At 50.4% G+C, this 24,134-nt stretch overlaps 2 protein-coding genes across 3 annotated transcripts; both read left to right on the top strand.

The window, feature by feature from the left end:
- Positions 1-388: 388 nt before the first annotated feature.
- Positions 389-6,375, top strand: psma3 (proteasome 20S subunit alpha 3). The gene is made up of 11 exons (XM_079174258.1): positions 389-523; positions 1,163-1,245; positions 1,384-1,507; positions 1,624-1,725; positions 1,798-1,871; positions 1,954-2,026; positions 2,123-2,188; positions 2,264-2,310; positions 2,498-2,565; positions 2,792-2,856; positions 6,244-6,375. Exons 1-11 carry the CDS (start codon positions 503-505, stop codon positions 6,286-6,288), a joined length of 768 nt encoding a protein of 255 aa, XP_079030384.1. The 5' UTR covers positions 389-502; the 3' UTR covers positions 6,289-6,375.
- A 1,216-nt stretch (positions 6,376-7,591) lies between these two features.
- arid4a (AT-rich interactive domain 4A) lies at positions 7,592-23,657 on the top strand. Of its 2 annotated transcripts, none has more exons than XM_079174434.1 (25): positions 7,592-7,676; positions 8,518-8,564; positions 9,897-10,007; positions 10,310-10,375; positions 10,460-10,550; positions 11,014-11,093; positions 11,170-11,267; positions 12,238-12,367; positions 12,978-13,057; positions 13,138-13,214; positions 13,347-13,525; positions 13,631-13,706; positions 13,858-13,952; positions 14,052-14,149; positions 14,630-14,864; positions 15,028-15,323; positions 15,804-15,965; positions 16,141-16,216; positions 16,489-16,699; positions 16,774-16,836; positions 16,919-18,544; positions 20,283-20,387; positions 20,769-20,909; positions 22,318-22,464; positions 22,546-23,657. In XM_079174434.1, the coding sequence occupies exons 2-25, from the start codon at positions 8,559-8,561 to the stop codon at positions 22,647-22,649; spliced, it is 4,353 nt and encodes a 1,450-aa protein (XP_079030560.1). In that variant the 5' UTR covers positions 7,592-7,676; positions 8,518-8,558; the 3' UTR covers positions 22,650-23,657. The 2 variants fall into 2 exon arrangements, with proteins under 2 accessions (XP_079030560.1, XP_079030559.1); XM_079174433.1 differs by having other exon boundaries at positions 16,141-16,222.
- The last annotated feature ends 477 nt before the right edge of the window (positions 23,658-24,134 follow it).

Genomic DNA, 24,134 nt, shown 5'->3' with positions numbered 1-24,134 from the left:
ATGGTGTTTGTGTTTCTACCACTACATGATGGTGTTTCTACCACTACATGATGGTGTTTCTACCACTACAGTACTAATACCACAGTGTAGAAAATGACTACTACTTACTAAAGTAAAAGTGCAAAGGTATCAAGTATATATTTTATATTGTTGTATTTATAATTATTGATGCATTCATGAGTGCATCACTTTAATGTTGCAGCTCATTTTAATGAATTTATCTATAATATTACATCATCGTGTATTAATTGAACGGAAATACTCAAGTAAAGTATAAGTACCTAAAAATAGCAGGCCAGTACCTGAGTCTTCAGTCAGAAAAGGGACGTCATAGGTGACTCAGGTCATAAGTTTGTGGCGTGCTGAAACAAGGTTTTCACTTGGTGCTTTTATTGTGGAGGCTGTCATTAGCCGGAAGTCGGTAAGTGAGACGTCACAGTGTGATGAAGCTCAGGAGCAGCGGACTGAAAGCTGTTCACAGGATCCAGACTCTTGAGTTAAAATGAGCTCCATCGGTACCGGGGTGAGTGATTCTGTGGTCCGGATCCCGGAGGACCGGTTTTGATCAGGTTCACTGAGAATAGCCCGCCTTTTATTCTGGAAACCAGTCATTGATACCTGAATCTAGCTAGCTAGCGTGTTAGCCTGCTGAAGCTAGCTAGCTAGCGTGTTAGCCTGCTGAGTCACAATGAGGCCTGCTAGCACAAGCTAAAGTGAAATTGAAAGTAAAGTTTGAAGTTCAAATTGAACTTTTTTTTAAAACTATCATAACTAAAATAAATGTCTCAGTAGTGTCATCATAGTGGGACATGTTAGGACTATAGGTGAGTGATAATGACGTGTGAGCAGAGTCGATGCTATGCTAACAGTTAGCATCGGTAGTTTCGTGCCGGACTCTGTTCAGAAATCATATTTAAATATGTGTGAGTCCGCTGAGGTTCTCCTGAAGAACACGTTCTAGTGGTTCTATCGGCTTCACCTGAGCAAACTAACTCGTTCATCTCTTAAATCATCGTCAACACGAACCACCGGGCCGTTAACGGCGTCACTACGGTTATAACGCTGTAATAATACTTTATCACTTCTTACAACCTGCTGACTATGCTACCTGTCTGTCTCTCCTCCTGTCTGTCTGTCTCTCCTCTTCCTGTCTGTCCTGCAGTATGACCTGTCTGCCTCCACCTTCTCTCCAGATGGTCGTGTGTTCCAGGTGGAGTACGCTATGAAGGCTGTAGAGAACAGCAGGTAGTGAACTGATCACAGCTGTTTATTATGAAGGAGGAGGGGCCACGTGAACACATCTAACTGTGTGTGTGTGTGTGTGTGTGTGTGTGTGTGTGTGTGTGTGTGTGTGTGTGTGTGTGTGTGTGTGTGTGTGTGTAGCACGGCCATAGCTATCCGCTGTAAGGATGGAGTTGTGTTCGGGGTGGAGAAACTCGTTCTGTCAAAACTCTACGAACAAGGATCTAACAAACGTATCTTCAACATCGACAGACACGTCGGCATGGTAACCACACACACACACACACACACACACACACACACACACACACACACACACACACACACACACCTGTCTCCCTCTCACCTGTATGTACCCCCCCCCCCCCCCCCCCCCTTCAGGCGGTAGCAGGTCTGTTGGCTGATGCTCGATCTCTGTCTGAAGTAGCGAGAGATGAAGCGTCCAGCTTCAGGTCCAGTTATGGACACGACATCCCTCTGAAGGTTAGTCTCTATACTTGTGAGGACCGTGTGCAGCCAGCGATGCTAAGCTAACAGTGCTTCCTGTCGTTGCAGCACCTGTCGGACAGAGTGGCCATGTACGTCCACGCCTACACGCTCTACAGCGCCGTGAGGCCCTTCGGCTGCAGGTGAGTTCAGGGACCACCGTAAGAAACGGAGAGAGAGGAGCTGCTGACAGGAAGTGATGATGATGATGTCGTCTCTTCACAGTTTCATTCTGGGCTCGTATGACAAAGATGACGGTCCTCAACTCTACATGGTCGACCCATCAGGGATCTCACACGTGAGTCAGTCCACACACACACACACACACACACACACACGTACGTGACCCCCTGCTGGTCCTGGTCCTGTAACAGGACTTTGCTGGTCTCTGCAGGGTTACTGGGGTTGTGCCATCGGGAAAGCAAAACAAGCTGCAAAGACGGAGATCGAAAAACTGGGGGTGAGTTTTTCTTAAAGGTTTGAATTGTACTGACACCTGAAGTGATGATCAGAGTTTAATCCGGTCTTCTCTCAGATGAAGGAGATGACCTGCAGGGAGCTCGTCAGAGAGGTCGCCAAAATGTGAGTATTAGTACTAAACATTTCAAGCTTAATATAAACTAAGTGGTTCCAGGAAGTGAAGTAGAAGTTATTTTGTGATAATGGATTGAATGTTTGGAGTACATGTACATGTACTGCAGTACTTGTACTGCAGCTGTACTCCAATGCTGCCTTCAGGCGTCTCTGTAAACCTGTGTCTCTGCTCTAGAATCTACATCGTTCATGACGAGGTGAAGGACAAAGCCTTCGAGTTGGAGCTCAGCTGGGTGGGAGAAGGTGAGCTGTCGACCAATCAGGGCTCAGCTGGAGCCACTTCCTGTTTCACAGAAACAATCAGTACTGATCACTGAAACTGGATGTCATCAGGGACGGAATGATGAGTCAGTTTCGCTAATTGGGCTGAACTCCTGTGATGTCACTTCTTCTTGGCTGTCTGACCAATCCCTGAGCTGAACTCATCTCTCTCTCTCCTGATTGACAGTAAATCTTTTTTTTCTCTCAGTGACGAACGGACGACATCAACTGATTCCTGAAGATGTGAGACAGGAAGCTGAGAAGTACGCAAAGGTGAGACACACTCATCTCTCCTCCTGCTGCTACACTCCTCCTCTCTCCTCCTGCTGCTTCACTCCTCCTCTCTCCTCCTGCTGCTTCACTCCTCTCTCCTGCTGCTTCACTCCTCCTCTCTCCTCCTGCTGCTACACTCCTCTCTCCTCCTGCTGCTACACTCCTCTCTCCTCCTGCTGCTACTCTCCTCCTGCTGCTACACTCCTCTCTCCTCCTGCTGCTTCACTCCTCTCTCCTCCTGCTGCTACACTCCTCCTCTCTCCTCCTGCTGCTTCACTCCTCTCTCCTCCTGCTGCTACACTCCTCCTCTCTCCTCCTGCTGCTACACTCCTCTCTCCTCCTGCTGCTACTCTCCTCCTGCTGCTACACTCCTCTCTCCTCCTGCTGCTTCACTCTTCTCTCCTCCTGCTGCTTCACTCCTCCTCTCTCCTCCTGCTGCTTCACTCCTCCTCTCTCCTCCTGCTGCTACACTCCTCTCTCCTCCTGCTGCTACACTCCTCTCTCCTCCTGCTGCTACTCTCCTCCTGCTGCTACACTCCTCTCTCCTCCTGCTGCTTCACTCCTCTCTCCTCCTGCTGCTTCACTCCTCCTCTCTCCTCCTGCTGCTTCACTCCTCCTCTCTCCTCCTGCTGCTACACTCCTCCTCTCTCCTCCTGCTGCTACACTCCTCCTCTCTCCTCCTGCTGCTTCACTCCTCCTCTCTCCTCCTGCTACACTCCTCCTCTCTGCTCCTGCTACACTCCTCCTCTCTCCTCCTGCTGCTACACTCCTCCTCTCTGCTCCTGCTGCTACACTCCTCCTCTCTCCTCCTGCTGCTACACTCCTCCTCTCTCCTCCTGCTGCTTCACTCCTCCTCTCTCCTCCTGCTGCTACACTCCTCCTCTCTCCTCCTGCTGCTACACTCCTCCTCTCTGCTCCTGCTACACTCCTCCTCTCTCCTCCTGCTGCTACACTCCTCCTCTCTGCTCCTGCTACACTCCTCCTCTCTCCTCCTGCTGCTACACTCCTCCTCTCTCCTCCTGCTGCTTCACTCCTCCTCTCTCCTCCTGCTGCTACACTCCTCCTCTCTCCTCCTGCTGCTTCACTCCTCCTCTCTCCTCCTGCTGCTACACTCCTCCTCTCTGCTCCTGCTACACTCCTCCTCTCTCCTCCTGCTGCTACACTCCTCCTCTCTGCTCCTGCTACACTCCTCCTCTCTCCTCCTGCTGCTACACTCCTCCTCTCTCCTCCTGCTGCTTCACTCCTCCTCTCTCCTCCTGCTGCTTCACTCCTCTCTCCTCCTGCTGCTACACTCCTCCTCTCTCCTCCTCCTGCTACACTCCTCCTCTCTCCTCCTGCTGCTTCACTCCTCCTCTCTCCTCCTGCTGCTTCACTCCTCTCTCCTCCTGCTGCTACACTCCTCTCTCCTCCTGCTGCTTCACGCTTCTCTCCTCCTGCTGCTTCACTCCTCCTCTCTCCTCCTGCTGCTTCACTCCTCCTCTCTCCTCCTGCTGCTACACTCCTCCTCTCTCCTCCTGCTGCTACACTCCTCCTCTCTCCTCCTGCTGCTTCACTCCTCCTCTCTCCTCCTGCTGCTTCACTCCTCCTCTCTCCTCCTGCTGCTTCACTCCTCCTCTCTCCTCCTGCTGCTACACTCCTCCTCGCTCCTCCTGCTGCTTCACTCCTCCTCGCTCCTCCTGCTGCTACACTCCTCCTCGCTCCTCCTGCTGCTACACTCCTCGCTCCTCCTGCTGCTACACTCCTCCTCGCTCCTCCTGCTGCTTCACTCCTCCTCGCTCCTCCTGCTGCTTCACTCCTCCTCGCTCCTCCTGCTGCTACACTCCTCGCTCCTCCTGCTGCTTCACTCCTCCTCGCTCCTCCTGCTGCTTCACTTCTCCTCTCTCCTCCTGCTGCTACACTCCTCGCTCCTCCTGCTGCTTCACTTCTCCTCTCTCCTCCTGCTGCTTCACTCCTCCTCGCTCCTCCTGCTGCTTCACTCCTCCTCGCTCCTCCTGCTGCTACACTCCTCGCTCCTCCTGCTGCTTCACTCCTCCTCGCTCCTCCTGCTGCTTCACTTCTCCTCTCTCCTCCTGCTGCTACACTCCTCGCTCCTCCTGCTGCTACACTCCTCCTCGCTCCTCCTGCTGCTTCACTCCTCCTCGCTCCTCCTGCTGCTTCACTCCTCCTCGCTCCTCCTGCTGCTACACTCCTCGCTCCTCCTGCTGCTTCACTCCTCCTCGCTCCTCCTGCTGCTTCACTTCTCCTCTCTCCTCCTGCTGCTACACTCCTCGCTCCTCCTGCTGCTTCACTTCTCCTCTCTCCTCCTGCTGCTACACTCCTTCTCTCCTCCTGCTGCTACACTCCTCCTCTCTCCTCCTGCTGCTTCACTCCTCCTCGCTCCTCCTGCTGCTTCACTTCTCCTCTCTCCTCCTGCTGCTACACTCCTCGCTCCTCCTGCTGCTTCACTCCTCCTCTCTCCTCCTGCTGCTTCACTCCTTCTCTCCTCCTGCTGCTACACTCCTCCTCTCTCCTCCTGCTGCTACACTCCTCCTCTCTCCTCCTGCTGCTTCACTCCTCCTCTCTCCTCCTGCTGCTACACTCCTCCTCTCTCCTCCTGCTGCTACACTCCTCCTCTCTCCTCCTGCTGCTACACTCCTCCTCTCTCCTCCTGCTGCTACACTCCTCCTCTCTCCTCCTGCTGCTTCACTCCTCCTCTCTCCTCCTGCTGCTTCACTCCTCCTCTCTCCTCCTGCTGCTTCACTCCTCCTCTCTCCTCCTGCTGCTTCACTCCTCCTCGCTCCTCCTGCTGCTACACTCCTCTCTCCTCCTGCTGCTACACTCCTCGCTCCTCCTGCTGCTTCACTCCTCCTCGCTCCTCCTGCTGCTTCACTCCTCCTCTCTCCTCCTGCTGCTACACTCCTCGCTCCTCCTGCTGCTTCACTCCTCTCTCCTCCTGCTGCTTCACTCCTCTCTCCTCCTGCTGCTTCACTCCTCTCTCCTCCTGCTGCTACACTCCTCTCTCCTCCTGCTGCTTCACTCCTCGCTCCTCCTGCTGCTACACTCCTCCTCGCTCCTCCTGCTGCTTCACTCCTCCTCTCTCCTCCTGCTGCTTCACTCCTCTCTCCTCCTGCTGCTTCACTCCTCGCTCCTCCTGCTGCTACACTCCTCCTCGCTCCTCCTGCTGCTTCACTCCTCCTCTCTCCTCCTGCTGCTACACTCCTCTCTCCTCCTGCTGCTACACTCCTCCTCTCTCCTCCTGCTGCTTCACTCCTCCTCTCTCCTCCTGCTGCTTCACTCCTCCTCTCTCCTCCTGCTGCTTCACTCCTCCTCTCTCCTCCCTCCCAGCCTCAGTCAGTTCACGTTGTTGTTGTTGTTGTTGTTGTTGTTGACGACGTTGTTGTGTCTCAGGACTCTCTGGAGGAAGAGGATGACTCTGATGAAGACAACATGTGAACTCTTCATCATATTGTTTATGTTTTATAGTTCATGAAGATGTTTGTTTTGATGAATTTCAACTTTGGAAATAAAGAAATCAAGGAACGTTGTCGTCGGTCCGTTTGCTGTAGTACAACATCTCTGTGTGTATTGTACATCAGGTACATGTAGTACTTAGAGTAAAAAGTACATGTACCTGAGATGTAGTACAGTACAAAGTACAACATGTACCTCTATCTTTGTAGAAATACGAGGTTCTCACAGCTACAAACGCATGATGTCATAGAATATGAATAATGATGAGGACATTTATGAGGTAACAAACAATATTAATGCAGAAATATCAGAATCACTGAAGCTATAAAAACACACGTTTTCTACACATTAGTATCATTACTATTAATGAGTTGTGTATAAAATAACCTCCACTCTCCTCAGAGGGTCGTGACGTATGAGACTTCGCCGTCACTCTCTTCCGGTGATCTCAGCGCGCCGATGAGCCTGCCCACAACAGCGACTTGTGCTCTGTAATTGTACTCCAATTATCGCGTCATTTCCGCTCTGGATGTTTGTGTGTTAAACCCACAGAGGAGCGGTGCTGATCTGTGACGTCACACTCCATTAAAGAAAGTGTCCATTGAAGGTTTATAGCGGGTTTAGGGTAGTTATGGACGTGAGAGAACAAAAAGCGGGACCGTGCAGGAAGCCTCACAGTCACCTCTTACCTTCGGCGTACCTGTCATGTCACAGAAGTGCGTTTATAAATATAAATACAACTTGTGTACACTATGGCCGCTCATTCCGTTTACTCCCGCCATGCAGCATTTGTATCGGAACGATCAGGCACACCGGTGTTATTGAGTTTCAGTGTACATTAATGGATGCTTTATGAGCCGATGTATTAGAAATGATAATTGTAGTCAGAATACATGACGTATATTTCTACCGCGTCGATAAACAAGGTTCCCTTCACTCTCTAGCTTTGTGAACGTAGTTTGGTGTGTAGCTCCTCAGCACGTAACGGGGCGGGGCTTCCTACTGTGTCCGTACAAGACAAGGACTCGCGCTCAGCCAATAGCGACGTGTCGTTTCTGGGGGAAAAAAACGCGCTCAGCCAATCACAGCCTCCAGCGGCCGTGATTGGACAGTTATCCAGCTGATGACGTAATTTCCCTCGTGGCGCCTCGTTCGTATCGACTAATAGAAGCCGCCAGCAGAGGGGTTTTATATCCAATCAGAATCGAGGAGTCGCTCGACCAATCGGAATAATTTATCCGTTTACCGAACACCGCTGTCACCGCAGCCAATTGCATGCCGGGAAAACAAGAGCTCTGGACTCAACAGCTTGTTGTTCGTATATAGCGAGAGGCGAAGAAGAAGAAGAAGAAGAAGAAGAAGAATAGAATGTGAGTATAAAACCCTTCTGGACCCGACTAGACCTGATCCCGGAGCAAACCCCCGGTGTACCGGAGACAGCCGTCGCACCGGAGCTCGTTTAGCACCGAGCTGTGAGCTGAATGGCAGCAGCTTGTGTGTTTTTCTTGCAGTGAAGAAATGTGAAGCGACCACATAATAAATAAATAAATCACACAAAAAAGATGTCACCGAGTTCGGTTCGATTCGGTAGAAAAGTTGTTATCCCCCCGGAAATGAACGAAGCGCTAAATGTGTCCGTTCGGCCTTTCGGACATTTAAACCTCCCTACGATCCACGGACTAGCATGTTAGCTTCACCTAGGCAGCTAACGAACATTAGCTTCTAACGTTAGCTTCCCGTAGCTCCGGTCCTTCCGCTCACACACGGCCGTTAGTTCGGACTGTTTGGTACCGGGACTCGGTAACGTATCTACCGGGACTCTGTTCAGCTGGTAGCTAACACACTCACACACACACATATACACACATATATATATACACACACACACACACACACACACACACACACACACACACACACACAGAGCTAGCATCGAGCTGACATGGACGAGCTGTGATGGCGACGTGACTCAGTGGAGCGGGAAGAGACGCTCCTCTCCGTACATCCGGGTCCTCACTGAGACCCGCAGATATTTATAACGTACAAACCGGCGGAACCTGGTTCAGTCCGAAGTTAGTGAGCGCTGTTTGTGCCACATAGAGAGGGAGGGGGCTCTGAGCTAGTTGTTAGCTTAGCATTATGTTGTGACACCTTGTCTGTCCTCTGCGGTGCTGCCAGCTTTAAAGTCCTCGTCCTGTTTGTGTCTTTCAGTGATCCACAGTCCTCCGAGCTGGACCCCCTCAGATAAGAAGATGAAGGTGAGTCTGAGGAGCTTTAAACTGGGCTCTGCTGGTCCTGGGCTCTCTGCTGGTCCTGGGCTCTCTGCTGGTCCTGAGCTCTCTGCTGGTCCTGAGCTCTCTGCTGGTCCTGAGCTCTCTGCTGGTCCTGAGCGCTCTGCTGGTCCTGAGCTCTCTGCTGGTCCTGAGCTCTGCTGGTCCTGAGCTCTCTGCTTGGTCCTGGGCTGGTTTCTGTCCAGTTTCAAAGACTCCTCTCAGTCCACCAATAATACTGTTAACAGTCTGTTAATTCATCAAGAAAAGATGAGTTTACAGCTTGTTAAAGATTAAGTAAAGAACATGAGAGACTAAGTGAATAACACTCTACGATCTGGATCAGTTCTAAACCTGCGTCTCCACTCCGGGACCCAAACAAAGATGGCAGCTGTAGATGAAACCTGTCATTTATCTGGTTGCCATCTTAGTTTGGGTCCAGGTCTGGACGTGGACCCTGTGAGACCTGTTAGTCCTTCAGAGTGCAGCAGCTTGAGTCTAGGTCTAGCTCAGACCTTCAGAGAGGTCCCATGTTCACGAGACTCACCTCAGTGTGTCTGAGACCTTTTTAAAGCAGAACTTTCAAAGATTTACAACAAATCTGAGTCCAAAAAGTAGCCGAGCGTGAAATCACAGCTGAAGTCCAGTTGTTTGAACCGGACTTTGATTAGTGAGACGAACACAAGACTGTGTGTAGAAGGATCACACTAGGTTTGGTTTAACTAAACTATCAGGCCGGTTTGGTTTAACTCAGGAGTCGGCGTCCTTTACTATGCAAAGAGACATTTTGATCTATTTTCCACCAAATAAAATTTTTCTGGAGCTGCAAAAGCTATTTGATGTCACAGCTTATAAAGCTCTATAAGCACGCGGGTGTGTGATGTTACTGATGTGTGTGTGTGTGATGTTACTGATGGGTGTGTGTGTGATGTCACTGATGTGTGTGTGTGATGTCACTGATGGGTGTGTGTGATGTCACTGATGTGTTTGATGTCACTGATGTGTGTGTGTGATGTCACTGATGGGTGTGTGATGTCACTGATGTGTGTGTGTGTGTGATGTCACTGATGTGTGTGTGTGTGTGATGTCACTGATGTGTGTGTGTGGGATGTCACTGATGTGTGTGATGTCACTGATGTGTGTGTGTGTGTGTGATGTCACTGATGTATGTGTGTGTGTGTGTGTGATGTCACTGATGTGTGTGTGATGTCACTGATGTGTGTGTGTGGGTGTGATGTCACTGATGTGTGTGTGTGTGCGTGTGTGTGTGATGTCACTGATGTGTGTGCGTGTGTGTGTGATGTCACTGATGTGTTCCAGGCAGCAGACGAGCCCCCCTACCTCACCGTGGGGACGGATGTCAGCGCCAAATACAGAGGAGCCTTCTGTGAGGCCAAGATCAAGATGGTGAAACGCATGGTGAAGGTCAAGGTAAGACTCCGCGATCAGCTCCCCCCTCAGGGACCAGGGACCAGGTTTCTGGAACCAGTGTAGCATTAAAGTGGAATTAGCAGGCTAACTAGCTAACTAGCCTTCTGCTCCGTGAGCTCCAACCCACGGCACGTTGCTATCGCCAGATAAACAGCCAATCACAGTACAGTAGGGCGGGGCTAAAGGGACGGTCTACAGAGGGATTGTGTCCGTTATTCAGTGCACGTTGTTGTTGTCGTTAACAGAGAGGACAAACTGTCCCTGGATCAGACCCACATGTCTCCATGTCTCTGTGTCCTCAGGTGAATCTGAAAGGTGAGAGTACGTCCCAGGTGGTGCAGGACGACCAGGTCAAAGGAGCGCTGAGGGTGAGACGGGTGATAAGTGTGTGTGTGTGTGTGTCCTGTGAAGACGTGTTGTGAGACCTAAGTGTGTCTCCTTGTGTCCTTCAGGTGGGCTCCACGGTGGAGGTGAAGACTAACGAGGGTTTGTCCAGCGAGGCCGTCATCAGTAAGCTGACAGACGCCAGCCTCTACACCGTGGGTGAGTCTCCGATTGGTCCGCTGGGTGTGGTTTATGTGCTGATGACATCACTGATCTCGGGTCAGTGATTGGCTGTCAGGAGGAGTGATGATGCTGAGAAATGGTTTTGCTCAATGAGCTCATGTCCTGTGATGTCACAACTTCTCTTGGCTGTCTGACCAATCCGCTGTCAGTTTAACTCCAGGCTAACGAGGCTAAATATGCTAACGTTCCATCCATGAAACACTTTAATAGTGCATTAGCACAATGCTAACAGCTACTAGTTACCAACACTAGCTCAGCTGCTAACGGAAAGAGACAGGAGGAAGGAGACACTTTGATGTTGCAAACTATATTTAACCTGGTTATACTGCAAATAATCTGCATCTATAATGTGAGTTTATTTAATATTCATGTGAAACAGTGTCTGTCCCTAAGAGGCAGGATGGAGGACAAAGTGTCTAATGAGCTGAGTGTGTTTCAGTGTTCGATGATGGAGATGAGAAGACTCTTCGTAGGACGTCTCTGTGTCTGAAGGGAGAGAGACACTTTGCAGAGAGTGAGGTAAGACAGACAGACAGACAGACAGACTCACTCACAGACAGACCTCCCTCCTCATCTCCTTGTCTTGTGTCCTCAGACCTTGGACCAGCTGCCGCTCACCAACCCAGAACATTTTGGAACTCCGGTCATCGGAAAGAAGTCCAACCGAGGAGGCCGACGCTCGTCTCAGGCTGTGTGAGTCCTCTGTCCGTATTAATGAATATAATAATCAGTGTGTGTGTGTGTGTGTGTGTGTGTGTGTGTGTGTGTGTGTGTGTGTGTGTGTGTGTGTGTGTGTGTGTGTGTGTGTGTGTGTGTGTGTGTGTGTGTGTGTGTGTGTGTGTGTGTGTGTGTGTGTGTGTGTGCCGTATTTACGCCTATGTGACGTTATGTTGAGTGTTGATGGAGCAGCTACAATGTTAGCATAGCGTAGCATCGATCAATCAGAGCTCCATTGAGAAAACAAGTATTTTAAAAGTTATTTGCTTGTCGTCTTGCGGGGAGAACGAGCTAAACATGAATTCAGACTTTTGACTGATGGTCATCATTGCGTAGTTCTTTCCTCCTCTTCATCAGCTTATTGTGGTTCACACAGCTGTAGTGAACAGCTGGACCGTGAATACAGCTCCATGAAATACACGACTATGTTATGAACCAGACGGCGTTTAGCTTCCTGATATCTGGGACTTCCACAACACGTGCTGAGCAGAAATCCAGGTTGTTTGTTCCACGGTTGATGGCGGACAGTTGAGCGGCTTCCAGGACGATAAGCCACGCCCCTCTCCGGCGCGTCCACCGCGATTCACGCGAATGAACACAAATAGTTCCCGGAGAGACCGGCGGCACAAAGGACGCGATGAACACGGCATTAGTCCTCAACAGATACATAGAGCATTACATCATCACATTAATAATGATGAGAGGACTCACTGTAAGATCACAAGTTACAACGTGAACCTCTTCATTTACACTCAAATACCATCAATCCAGAGGACGCGTCCACATCACAAGATCACAAGATCACAAGATCACACCACTTTCTGGTCACTGGAGACTGGAATAATGACTCTGTCTGTCTGTCTGTCTGTCTGTCTGTCTGTCTGTCTGTCTGTCTCTCCCCCTCCCTGTCTGTGTGTGTGTGTGTGTGTCTGTCTGTGTGTCTCAGGGCTGATGAGGACAATGAGTCTTCCTCCAGTGAGGATGAGGACGACAGGAGGAGACTGAACGATGAGCTTCTGGGAAAAATCTGCAGCGTTGAGAATGAAGAAGAAATGAGCAGCTGGTACCTGGCTCTGGTAACTACACACACACACACACACACACACACACACAGGTAGAGAGAGAGTCAGTCAGGTGATCTGATTGGTTCTTAACTGAAATACATCCTGAACTGACCCTGTGCTAAGCCTAAGGGGGGGGGGGGGGGGAGAGGGAGACTGATCCTGATCGGGAGAACCGGTGCTGATGGTCCTGGAGGCTGAGATGTGTTTTCCCAGCTTCACGCGCTGCTTCCTGTCAGACAGGAAGTCTGTGGGCTCGTGCAGCTGACAGCTTGTCATGCAGCAGAGACGGGATGATGGTGTTGAAGGCAGAGCTGAAGTCCACAAACAGGATCCTGAAGTAGGGTCTTGGGGAGTCCAGATGCTGGAGGATGAAGTGAGGGGCCATGTTGACTGCGTCGCCTACAGACCTGTCGGCTCTGTAGGCGACCTGCAGGGGGTCCAGGAGTGGGTCAGTGAGGGTTTTTAGGTGGGACAAGACCAGGCGCTCAAAGTCCTTCATGACCTCCGGGCGACGGGCCTGTAGTGGTTGAGTCCTGTGTTCCTTTTGATTGTACCGTATGGTTTATACACGCATCTACTGATATGAGGTCTAGTCTTTTAAACGTACCTGTCTGTCCTCCAGGTGGTGTCTCCCAGCTGTAACGATGAGCTCGTGGTGAAGAAGGACCAGTGTCTGGTCAGAGCCTTCAGCGACTCCAAGTTGTGAGTTTCTTCTTCTTGATCTGTGGTCACAAACCCATCAGCTCTGTCTCACCTCCTCCCTGTCTCCTGTCCTCCTGCAGCTACACAGTGGCGAGGAGACACGTCCACACCTTCACCTCCATCGGCTCCACCAGGTCTGAGTTCTCCAGCAGGAGAGGTGAGGAACTACAACTCCCACAATGCACCAGGACACCGACACGCCTGTCAGAAATATTTATTTTTCTCTTTCAATGTTTTCTCTGATCGTTACTCCTGCTGCTCCTCTTCTTCCTCTCTCGTCCTCCTCCAGGTTTTGAAGCGGCCCAGGTCTTTCTGAGGACTAGGGAGGTCCCTGATATGTGGAAGATGGACATGAGTCAGATCCTGGACTCGTCCTCCAGTGATGATGAGGACAATGAAGAGAAGGAGAGTGATGAGGAGGAGGACGAAGAGGAGAAAAAGAAGAAGAAGAAACGCTTAAAGGAGGAGGTGAGAGGGCCACATGTAGGTCTGTCTGTAGACCAGGGTGTCAGATGTAGACCGGTCTGTCTCTCTGTAGACCAGATGTTGACCTGTCTGTCTCTGTCTGTCCAGCCCGAGGAGGAGGAGCCTGATCCAGAGGAGAGAGACAGCTTCCTGCAGCAGCTGTATAAGTTCATGGAGGACCGAGGTGAGACCTGCAGAAGTTAAACCAGTACAGAGAACTGGGACGGGGTCACATACCAGTTTAAGACCCTTCCTGGTTCATGGTGGTCTCCACTAAACAGCTGAGAGGATCATCAGAGGACTGATCTAACATGCTGTCTCTGTCTGTCCTTCAGGGACCCCCATCAACAAGCCTCCAGTGTTGGGTTATAAAGACCTGAACCTCTTCAAGCTCTTTAGACTGGTCTATCACCTGGGAGGCTGCCATAAGGTGAGGACTGTCTCTGTCTTTGGTCATGTGACCTGCTGAAGTCCTGTGATGTCATTTCCTGTTCAGCTTGCTGTGACAGAGTGTTGTTGTGTGTTGCAGATTGAGTCTGGGACAGTATGGAAGCAAGTCTACATGGATCTGGGGATCCCCGTTCTGAACTCTGCTGCGTCCTATAACGTCAAGACGGCCTACAAGAAGTAAGAGGACACTCCTGCTTGTCCCGCTTCACCCCGTTTGTCCCGCTTCACCCCGTTTGTCCCGCTTCACCCCGTTTGTCCCGCCTCACCCCGTTTGTCCCGCCTCACCCCGTTTGTCCCGCCTCACCCCGTTTGTCCCGCCTCACCCCGTTTGTCCCGCCTCACCCCGCTTGTCCCGCCTCACCCCGCTTGTCCCGCCTCACCCCGCTTGTCCCGCCTCACCCCGCTTGTCCCGCCTCACCCCGTTTGTCCCGCCTCACCCCGCTTGTCCCGCTTCACCCCGTTTGTCCCGCTTCACCCCGTTTGTCCCGCCTCACCCCGCTTGTCCCGCCTCACCCCGTTTGTCCCGCCTCACCCCGTTTGTCCCGCCTCACCTCGTTTGTCCCGCCTCACCCCGTTTGTCCCGCTCCTCCCCCACCTGTCCCTCCTGTTTTCCCATGATGCCCTGGTGTTGGTTGACGGTGTGGTTTCTGTCGTCAGGTATCTGTATGGTTTTGAGGAGTACTGCCGCTCCGCCTCAATCACCTTCAGGACCATCCATCACAACAACCCCCGCCCTCCCACCACACCGACTAATCAGAAGCAAGCAGGGGCGGAGCTTAACAAGCCCTCTGTGCCGCCAGAGGAGGTGGAGCCTGTCAAAGACAGGATGGGGGAGGCGGAGTCAGAGAGTGAGAGCGAGAAGGAGATGAAGGAGAGACAGTCGTCCCCGAGGGTGAGACAGCACCTTTAGTTTATTTTCATATTAATAACTGTTGTTACACTTGTTATTACTGAATAGTTAGTTAGACATCGACTAACTATAACTTCTCTTTAAGACATTTTTCCTCTGGTCTCACAAGATTGTCTCTCTGCCCTCCGGTCTGTCCGTGTTGTAGGGGAGGAGGAGGTGTGTGGGGAGTCAGCTGAAGACAGACAGAGAGTCTCCCTCCAGACTGGAGAAGGGAGGAGGAGCAGAAGATAACAGTGAGGAGCAGAGGGAGGTGAGAAGACGCAGCAACAGAAGAATGGACGACTCGGATAAAGGCTCGGAGGACGAGGACGAGGAGGATGAGGACGAGGACGAGGACGACGAGGAGGATGACGATGGTGACGACGACGATGATGAAGAGGAGGAGGAGGAGGAAGAGGAGGAGGAGGAGGAGGAGGAGGAGGAGAGAGAGATGAGGGAAGGGTGAGATTGAAATAATTCAGCTTTCTACAAAACAAAGTAGACGTTGTGCTGCTGGTGGACTTTATTATTCAAACCAGGAACTAACGTTAGCGTCAGACGTCTGGATCTCAAGTTATCAGAGAAACAAGCTGAGCTAACGTTAGCGTCAGACATCTGGATCTCATGTTATCAGAGAAACAAGCTGAGCTAATGTTAGCGTCAGACGTCTGGATCTCAAGTTATCAGAGAAACAAGCTGAGCTAACGTTAGCGTCAGACGTCTGGATCTCATGTTATCAGAGAAACAAGCTGAGCTAACGTTAGCGTCAGACGTCTGGATCTCATGTTATCAGAGAAACAAGCTGAGCTAACGTTAGCGTCAGACGTCTGGATCTCAAGTTATCAGAGAAACAAGCATCATACGTCTGTTGTTGTTTAGACTGAGACCTCTAGTGGTATAAAGTTACATGTGTTTAACTTGAAGTGTGTGTGTGATTCTCAGCTGTGAGGAGGAGGAGGATGGCGACTCTGTGACGGGGACGAAGGTGCGGGTGAAGTACGGCAGAGGGAAGACTCAGAAGATCTACGAGGCTCACATCAAGAAGACGGACTTGGACAACGGAGAACAGTTCTACTTGGTCCACTACTACGGCTGGAACGTCAGGTGAGACTTCCTGCTTCATTTAACCAGTGTCCTGTTAAATCCTCAAGTCCCGCCCCCGACACGCTCTCATCCAATCACAAAAGGGATGTTGATGAAGAGTTTCCCTTCGTTGAGCACGTTCTCAGGTTCCAGTGATTTAAAGGTACAGAGTCACTCAGGTGTGTCTGATCCTCAGGTACGACGAGTGGGTGAAAGCCGACCGGCTCATCTGGCCGTTGGAGAAAGGAACCAAGAAGAGACGGAGAAAGAAGGTGAAGGTGAGCTCGGTGAGGTCATGTGACCTGCTGCTGAGAAACCCTGCGAGGTCACTTCCTGTCAGCTGACCAGGACGTTTCTTTTATTGTACAACCAACCGAAGACTTGGGACAAGTTTGTGTGTCTTGTTACCTGATGATTTAAAATTAAGCTTAGCAACAGCTCAGGCTCACTTAAGGTGGACCGGCCCTTAAGGTGGCCCGACGACCCTGAGGGGTTTCTGTTTTTGTTGTTGCTGTCAGTTTGACGTCGTCTGTCTCCCCAACAGAACAAAGACGATCCAGAGACGGACAAAGACGAAGAGAAGCCTCCGTCGGCGGCGGCGAAGCCTCCGGGAGCCAAACGAGGTCGTCCTCAGATCAGGACGACGCCCACCGCCTCAGCGGGACGCAGCGTCTCTAAGACGCCCAGCACTGAGGGACGGTCCAACGGGAGGACGGGCAGGACGGAGACGCCGTCCAACATGGCCAATGGAGACAGTAAGAGACTCTGTCCAGCTGGCTTCTTAGTGTGTGTGTGTGTGTGTGTCTCTGACGTGTCCTCCTCCCTGCAGACACTCCTCGCAGGAGAACCAGGAGGACGTCTGGTCTGTACGACTCCGATAGAGCCTCTAACGGTGAGGTCACTTCCTGTTTCCTGTCGTTGATCCGGTTGCAGTGACCAGAAACTAACCAATCTGCTGCTCTGTCTCCCTGCAGAGGATTCTGGGAACTCATCAGAGGACAGCGAATCAGAAGACCCGCCTGACAAAAAGCCGTCGCCATGGCGAGGGAGGAGTGAAGGCCCGTCCTGTCAGGAGAAGGAGGAGAAGGAGGAGGAGGTGAAAGAGGAGGAGACAAGTGAGGTCGCTGATGTCACAACGGCCATTAACGACGCTGTCGGTGGGGCAACAGCTGGTCAGCTGGCCGACTCCACGGAACCGCAGCATCCCAGCATGCCTCAGGAGAAAACTGACAACCTCCTGAGCCAATTGGAGGAGGCGGGGCAAGGGGAGGAGCCAACAGTAGAAGCCGCCATGTTGCTGGTACACCTGGACAAGGAGATGACGTCTGTCCAAGACACGGACAACTTGTTTCCTGGACCTGACGTGCTCGCCAGGACGCCTCCTCCGCCCTCCAACAAGACGCCTCCTCCGCCCTCCAACAAGACGCCTCCTCCGCCCTCCAACAAGACGCCTCCTCCGCCCTCCAACAAGACGCCTCCTCCGCCCTCCAACAAGACGCCTCCTGAGGAGCAGGTGTCCTCTTCTCAGCCCGCCCCTGCAAAGGATGAGGTCCACTCCTCTGCGGGTCCACTCCTCTGCCCTCCTCTGCCCTCCCCCAGTGTCAAAGGTCGCAGGTCCCTCCTCAGGGAGACCGGTCATGAAACTCCTCCCAGAATCCTCCTCTGCGCCTCTCCCACCACCAGCCTCGCCCACATGGCGTCTCCTCCTCGCAGCGTCCTGAAGAGACAGGACGAGCCCATGGTGGTTCTCCACTGCCTCCCCACCCAGCGCCTCCCCCCTGAGTCTCCCACTGCAGACTCCGACACTGACTCTGCCACGGAGGAGGAGGAGGAGGAGGAGGAGGATGAGGAGGAGATCCCTGAGAAGAGGACCAGCTCCACGTTGAAACGGAAAGCAGCAGAGCAGCAAGCATCAGACAAGAAGCTCCGCCCTGAAAGGAGGCAGGGGGAAGCTGCCTCCCCCCAAAAGCCCCCCGCCTCTTCCAAGATGGCCTCCGGAGCGTCACTCAAAGGATTCCCCCCACCTCTCCGCCGGGCGGAGTCAGAGGGGAGGAGCGAGGGAGCGATGAAGGCAGAGGACTGGCCCTGCCCAGAGAACAAGCCGAGGGAGGCGTCTGAAGAGCTCCTGATGGGCGGAGCCACAAAAGAGTCAGAGGTGCATGCTGGGATGCCTCCCCCTGCCCCAGAGGCCCCGGGCACCTCCCCCACTGAGGAGCTGGAGCCGCAGATTGGTCCTGAGGCGCTGGTCTGCCACGAGGTGGACCTGGACGACCCGGACGAGAAGGAGAAGCCCACCCCCCCGGAGCACCTCCTCCTAATGATGAGGGAGCAGCAACCTGCCCCGCTTCCTAACCTCCTCCACTCCTCTCTGCCCTCCCCCCACACCCTTCACCTCCCCCAGCCTCAGCTCAGGCCCTTCCTGCCGACCGCCGCTCCCGGCTCTGCCTCCTGCTCCGAGGAGCACCACCCGGCCAGGAACGCCGGCGAGGAGGAGAGAGGAGCAGTCAGGGGGGAGCAGCAGGGAGACTCCAGCCCCGGGTTTGATGGCAGCGCCTCCTCCTCGACCTCCCTGCTGTCTCTACAGGAGACCAAGGACAGAGGTGAGACCTGTGTGATGATGATGTGTCGGTATGTTCATGTCCCGACCCTTCTCACTTTTTGCATTTTTCAGCCTTTGCACTTTAACAAACTCCTCCTACAGAATGTTTGCGATCAGCTTGGTCGGGATGCTCTTCAGACCTTTGTGATGAAAAGTTATTTGTGAGTTTTCATTGAAGTCCATTTTTCCTCATTCTGCATGAAAAAGGAAGTTGTTATAACTCAAAGGTACATTATCCAATCAGCACACAAACCTTCTAACATGCTCAATAACTCACAGCGCCACCTACTGGCAAAAGGAAATGTTTTATACTTCTATTTACTCCTCCTGGCCAGGTGACCTGATTACTCTCACATTTGGTACGGAAAGCCATCAGACATTGAAGATGCTTCTTAGTGAATATTGTGACTTTTCACTGAAAGCTGTTCAGTGAAAAGCTGTTACTGTTCTAGCTTCACTCTGCTGCTTCTGGCAGCACCTGGGCCAGGTGTGTGTGACTCACGGAGGGGGCGTGTCTACAGCACCTGTTTGTGACTCACGGAGGGGGCGTGTCTACAGCACCTGTTTGTGACTCACGGAGGGGGCGTGTCTACAGCACCTGTTTGTGACTCACGGAGGGGGCGTGTCTACAGCACCTGTTTGTGTGACTCACGGAGGGGGCGTGTCTAAAGCACCTGTCTGTGTGACTCACGGAGGGGGCGTGTCTAAAGCACCTGTTTGTGACTCACGGAGGGGGCGTGTCTAAAGCACCTGTTTGTGACTCACGGAGGGGGCGTGTCTAAAGCACCTGTTTGTGACTCACGGAGGGGCGTGTCTACAGCACCTGTTTGTGACTCACGGAGGGGGCGTGTCTACAGCACCTGTCTGTGACTCACGGAGGGGGCGTGTCTACAGCACCTGTTTGTGACTCACGGAGGGGGCGTGTCTAAAGCACCTGTTTGTGACTCACGGAGGGGGCGTGTCTACAGCACCTGTTTGTGACTCACGGAGGGGGCGTGTCTACAGCACCTGTCTGTGACTCCGCGTGATGCAGTGAGCGGTCACAGTCACGTAGCTCTTCGTTGCCCTGGAGCACTGTAACCAGATGTAGAAACCCTTTGTTTCCACAGTGAGAACGTCCTCATGTCTGCAGCGATACAGACCTGAGTAGATGCTGTGATTGCTGCAGCCCGGTCTGATTCTACACTAACGGTTGTTAAATGCTGCGATGGCACCTTGTTTCTGTGAAGGACGGGGTCTCTTCATGTGTGGACATGTCCGATGTTTTGCCGTTGTCGTGTGTCTTTCTCTTTAAACGCCTACACACCGTACTGGCTTTGTCCACCTCCCTCATCCCTCATTATGAGTTACAGGATGATCCCAAACCTGCGACTTCAGTGACTCCGGAGCTTCTGCAGCTCCTCCGTTCTCCAGGACTGTAGACGTTCACTGAACTCACTGCTTTATATCTGCTCACTGACGCTCTGCTTTGATATTCACGTGTTACTTGAGAAGGAACAGCAGCAGTAACACTTTATTACACACTATGATGATTACACTGTAAACATTTAGTTTTTTAAATACTCGAGTGATCCGGATCGATCCGTTACACCACGATCAACGACTACATGTGTCCGCTGCTCTCCTTTGGTAAAGAATGGGTGTATGTTCCCTAGGCTAAAGGAGATGAGGAGGCATTGAGCTTCCTAAGAGACTCCTCTGTCCTCCCTTCTGATTGGTTAGTTGTTGCCCCCCCACAGGTCAGAAGCGGGTGATGGACTGTAACTCCAGCCCAACGGCCAAGAAGCAGAGACGCAGCCAGAAACGACTCGGCACACCTGGGAAGGTGGAGAAGAACGGAGCAGGTGAGCTGTGACGATGTCACGTGATCTCAACAGGTGACCTGTATTAGCACGCATTCAGTTGTTGCCTAGCAACAATTTAAGAAGATCAGACGCAGCTGAAAGCTCCGTCAGATCTAAAGGACCACTTACTGCCATCAGCTAATCTTCTTCTTCTACAGTCAACTGTTCTAGTTTTATCTCAACAACTGTCTCCTTGTCTCCTCTCTAACCCCACACACACACACACACACACACACACACACACACACACACACACACACACACACACACACACACACACACACACACACACACACACACACACACACACACACACACACACACACACACACACACACACACACACACACACACACACACACACACCTCCTTGTCTCCCAGGTAACAGCAGTGACAGTGAGGACCAGTCCCGTCTGTCTCTGAAGTCTCAGAAGTCTGTGTGTCTCTCGTCTCCGTCTTCTCTCAGTAAAGACAAACACAGCTTCTCTCCTCAGAGGACGTATAAGTGGACCTTCCAGCTCGGTACTTCTTCTTCTTCTTCGACCTGCTTTACTACACTCTCCTACAAATACACATGTACACATAATTAATAAATATATATATATATATATATATATATATATATATATATATATATATATATATAGTTAAAATATATATATATATATATATATATATATATAGTTAATATATATATATATATAGTTAATATATATATATATATATATAGTTAATATATATATATATATATATAGTTAATATATATATATATATATATAGTTAATATATATATATATATAGTTAATGCAGACGTACTTAGAGGCTACCTGGGTAGCACTGGTACGTCAAAGAATACGCCCACCATGTCAAACTAAAGATCTGATTGGTTGAACACTATGACGATCAACAACATCGTCCCCATTCACTTAACCTGCACATGGATTCACTGGTGAGTCTGCAGGCCTGGGGCCTCTCTTCTACCTAGAGACACAGAGGTGAACTCTGATTGGATCAAAGCTCTACTTAAAACAAGCTGCACTGAAGCAGAGCAGCTGAGGAGCACAGTAGCTGTGCAATGAGAACATGAGATAATGGGAACAATATTTATATAAATTATGATACATGTAGTGTATTTAAGAAACATTATAAAATAGCTCTAACTTTGTGATTGTGTTTAGACCAGCAGAGAAGGCTTTGCAGGCCCTGACGGCCACCACTGCTGTATACATGAGATATCTCATTATTATTATTATTATTTTGAAAGTCCGTAGCTCACTGGCTCTGAATACAGACCGTGGGTCACAGGAGGGGCGTCATCACACGTCTCAACCAATGAGAGCATTTGGGGGCGTGACGCTGCAGCGCGATAGCCTATCGTGTGTGTGTGTGTGTGTGTGTGTGTGTGTGTGTGTGTGTGTGTGTGTGTGCCGTATTTATGTGTTGTTATGTTGAGTGTTGATGGAGCAGCTACAATGTTAGCATAGCGTAGCATCGATCAATCAGAGCTCCATTGAGAAAACAAGTATTTTAAAAGTTATTTGCTTGTCGTCTTGCGGGGAGAACGAGCTAAACATGAATTCAGACTTTTGACTGATGGTCATCATTGCGTAGTTCTTTCCTCCTCTTCATCAGTTTATTGTGGTTCACACAGCTGTAGTGAACAGCTGGACCGTGAATACAGCTCCATGAAATACACGACTATGTTATGAACCAGACGGCGTTTAGCTTCCTGATATCTGTCCAATCAGGAAGAGTTGTGATTCAATTATAGTGGCTTAAATTATTCAGAGAACATTATTTCAACACACAATCCTTTTTTGTTGTTTATTTCATAAAATATATATAATATACAAGAACTATAACTGCTACTGTGTAAAGGGAATCCTGCTGTTAACAAGAACCTGATGAGTTTAACGTGTTCCTCCCTCAGATGAGCTGGACAGCATGTCGAGCACGGACCGGATCTCCTTCCTGCAGGAGAAGCTACAGGAGATCAGGAAGTACTACATGAGCCTGAAGTCTGAGGTGGCGTCCATCGACCGCCGGAGGAAGAGACTAAAGAAGAAGGAGAGAGAAGGTAGGAGCTGCAGGGCATGCTGGGAGCTGTAGTCCATCACAACCCTGTGTCCTGTCCCTAACGTGTAGTTCTGTCTCTCAGTGTCCAACACGACGGCGTCCACGTCCTCGGGCTCCTCGGACACGGGTATGAGTCCGTCCTCGGCCTCGCCCAATCAGAACACCGTCGCCGTGGAGTGCAGGTGATGACACGCCCACTAAGCCCCGCCCCTTTCCAGTCAGACTCCGCCCACTCCGCCAGCTCTGAGGGCATGATGGGAAATAAACTGTCAGAGGGGGAGGGGCTACCACCTGGCCCCCCCCCTCACGTGAGACTGACTTCCTGTTTGAGGAGAAACATCAGCCGTCTGTTCATTCGCCACACAACTCCTTACTTCCTTCCTTCCTTCCTTCCTCTCTGCGTCCACTGTCTCCTAATTTCAAAATAAAGTGACAGGTTATTTTGGGGAGTCAGAGGTCATTATGCAAATTAGTTTTCTCTCTTTTATGAACTATTTTTTTTTTACCTAAAGTTTCTTGACTTCCTGTTTTATATAAAATCAGAGCTTTTATTTTGGTAAAACAAGAGAGATGAACTTTTTTGTTTAAAATGATTTTTATTTATTCAGTTATTGATTAATATGGAAGATTAAAGACGGAAAAATAAATCAATGTTTTCATTTAGTCGTTATAATTAAAACATTTTATTTAAAACTTTTGGCCTCCGTATCTTATTTTGTAGTAAATTTAATTTAAACAAAACATTTTACTAAATAAAATAAAGTGATGAAATATGATTTAATCAGATCTAAAGATTTTAATGTAGTTTATCTGGAAACTCGTTTAAACTTAAATATTACATTTAATATTTTAAGAGTTTAACTTTTCAACACAAAGATATTCATGTTGAAGTCGGAATGTTTCTTCTTTCCTCGTTTGATCTTCTGTACTTCAGTACTGACCTCACTCCTCCTCTTCCTCCTCCCTGACTCCTCCTCTTCTTCTGTGGTGCCTCGGACAGACGGCTGCTTCATGGACCCCCCTCTGTTCTGTAAATAGCAGCTCTGAGTAGAGAATGAAGCCGCGGTGCGTTCAAAGACTCACTTTTTCATCGTGTAAAGAATATTTCTAATATTTTTAAGAGACTGTTTGTATCGTCGTTAATGAACTTTTTTATGTAAATAAACTAAAACACGTCATGAACTGTCAATAAACAGCTCTTTGTTTCTAATAAAGTTTTTAAATATGTTTCCTTGAGTCCTAAACCTGATCCTGATCCTCATCCTAAACCTGATCCTGATCCTGATCCAGTTCTAGAGTCAGGAACCAGTTCAAACATTCGAGAACTTGATGGTTCTGATTTAAATCTAGAAGCAACATCACAGAGAACAGTTAGTCCTCTAGATCAGGGGTGGCCAACCAGTCAGAGACCAAGAGCCACATTTTTTACTGTGTTACCGCAAAGAGCCACATCATACACATGGGCACACATGAACATCACCCTATCCCTTCCTCACACACACACATACCTTTGCTCAGCCAGATTTATTGTAAATGTCACACACCAACATGATAATGACAGAAATTGACTCCTAAGACCACAGGCCAGTCATTTTCAACAATGAACATTGTGTGCACTGTCTCACACAGACAAACTCTCAGTTCAACCAAGTCCACAAACAAAAATATATT

The sequence above is a fragment of the Pholis gunnellus genome, assembly GCF_910591455.1.
Source record: "Pholis gunnellus genome assembly, chromosome: 15".
NCBI classification, from domain to species: Eukaryota; Metazoa; Chordata; class Actinopteri; order Perciformes; family Pholidae; genus Pholis; species Pholis gunnellus.
This window is presented reverse-complemented; position numbering and strand designations above follow the sequence as displayed.

Excerpts from the sequence above, each read along its gene's own strand:
- psma3 (XM_079174258.1), top strand. The coding sequence starts at position 503 with ATGAGCTCCATCGGTACCGGG. Across the intron at positions 524-1,162 it reads TGAGCTCCATCGGTACCGGG|TATGACCTGTCTGCCTCCAC; the intron begins GTGAGTGATTCT and ends TCTGTCCTGCAG. Across the intron at positions 1,508-1,623 it reads TCGACAGACACGTCGGCATG|GCGGTAGCAGGTCTGTTGGC; the intron begins GTAACCACACAC and ends CCCCCCCTTCAG.
- arid4a (XM_079174433.1), top strand. Across the intron at positions 13,526-13,630 it reads AGAAACGCTTAAAGGAGGAG|CCCGAGGAGGAGGAGCCTGA; the intron begins GTGAGAGGGCCA and ends CTGTCTGTCCAG. Across the intron at positions 16,700-16,773 it reads CAACATGGCCAATGGAGACA|ACACTCCTCGCAGGAGAACC; the intron begins GTAAGAGACTCT and ends TCCTCCCTGCAG.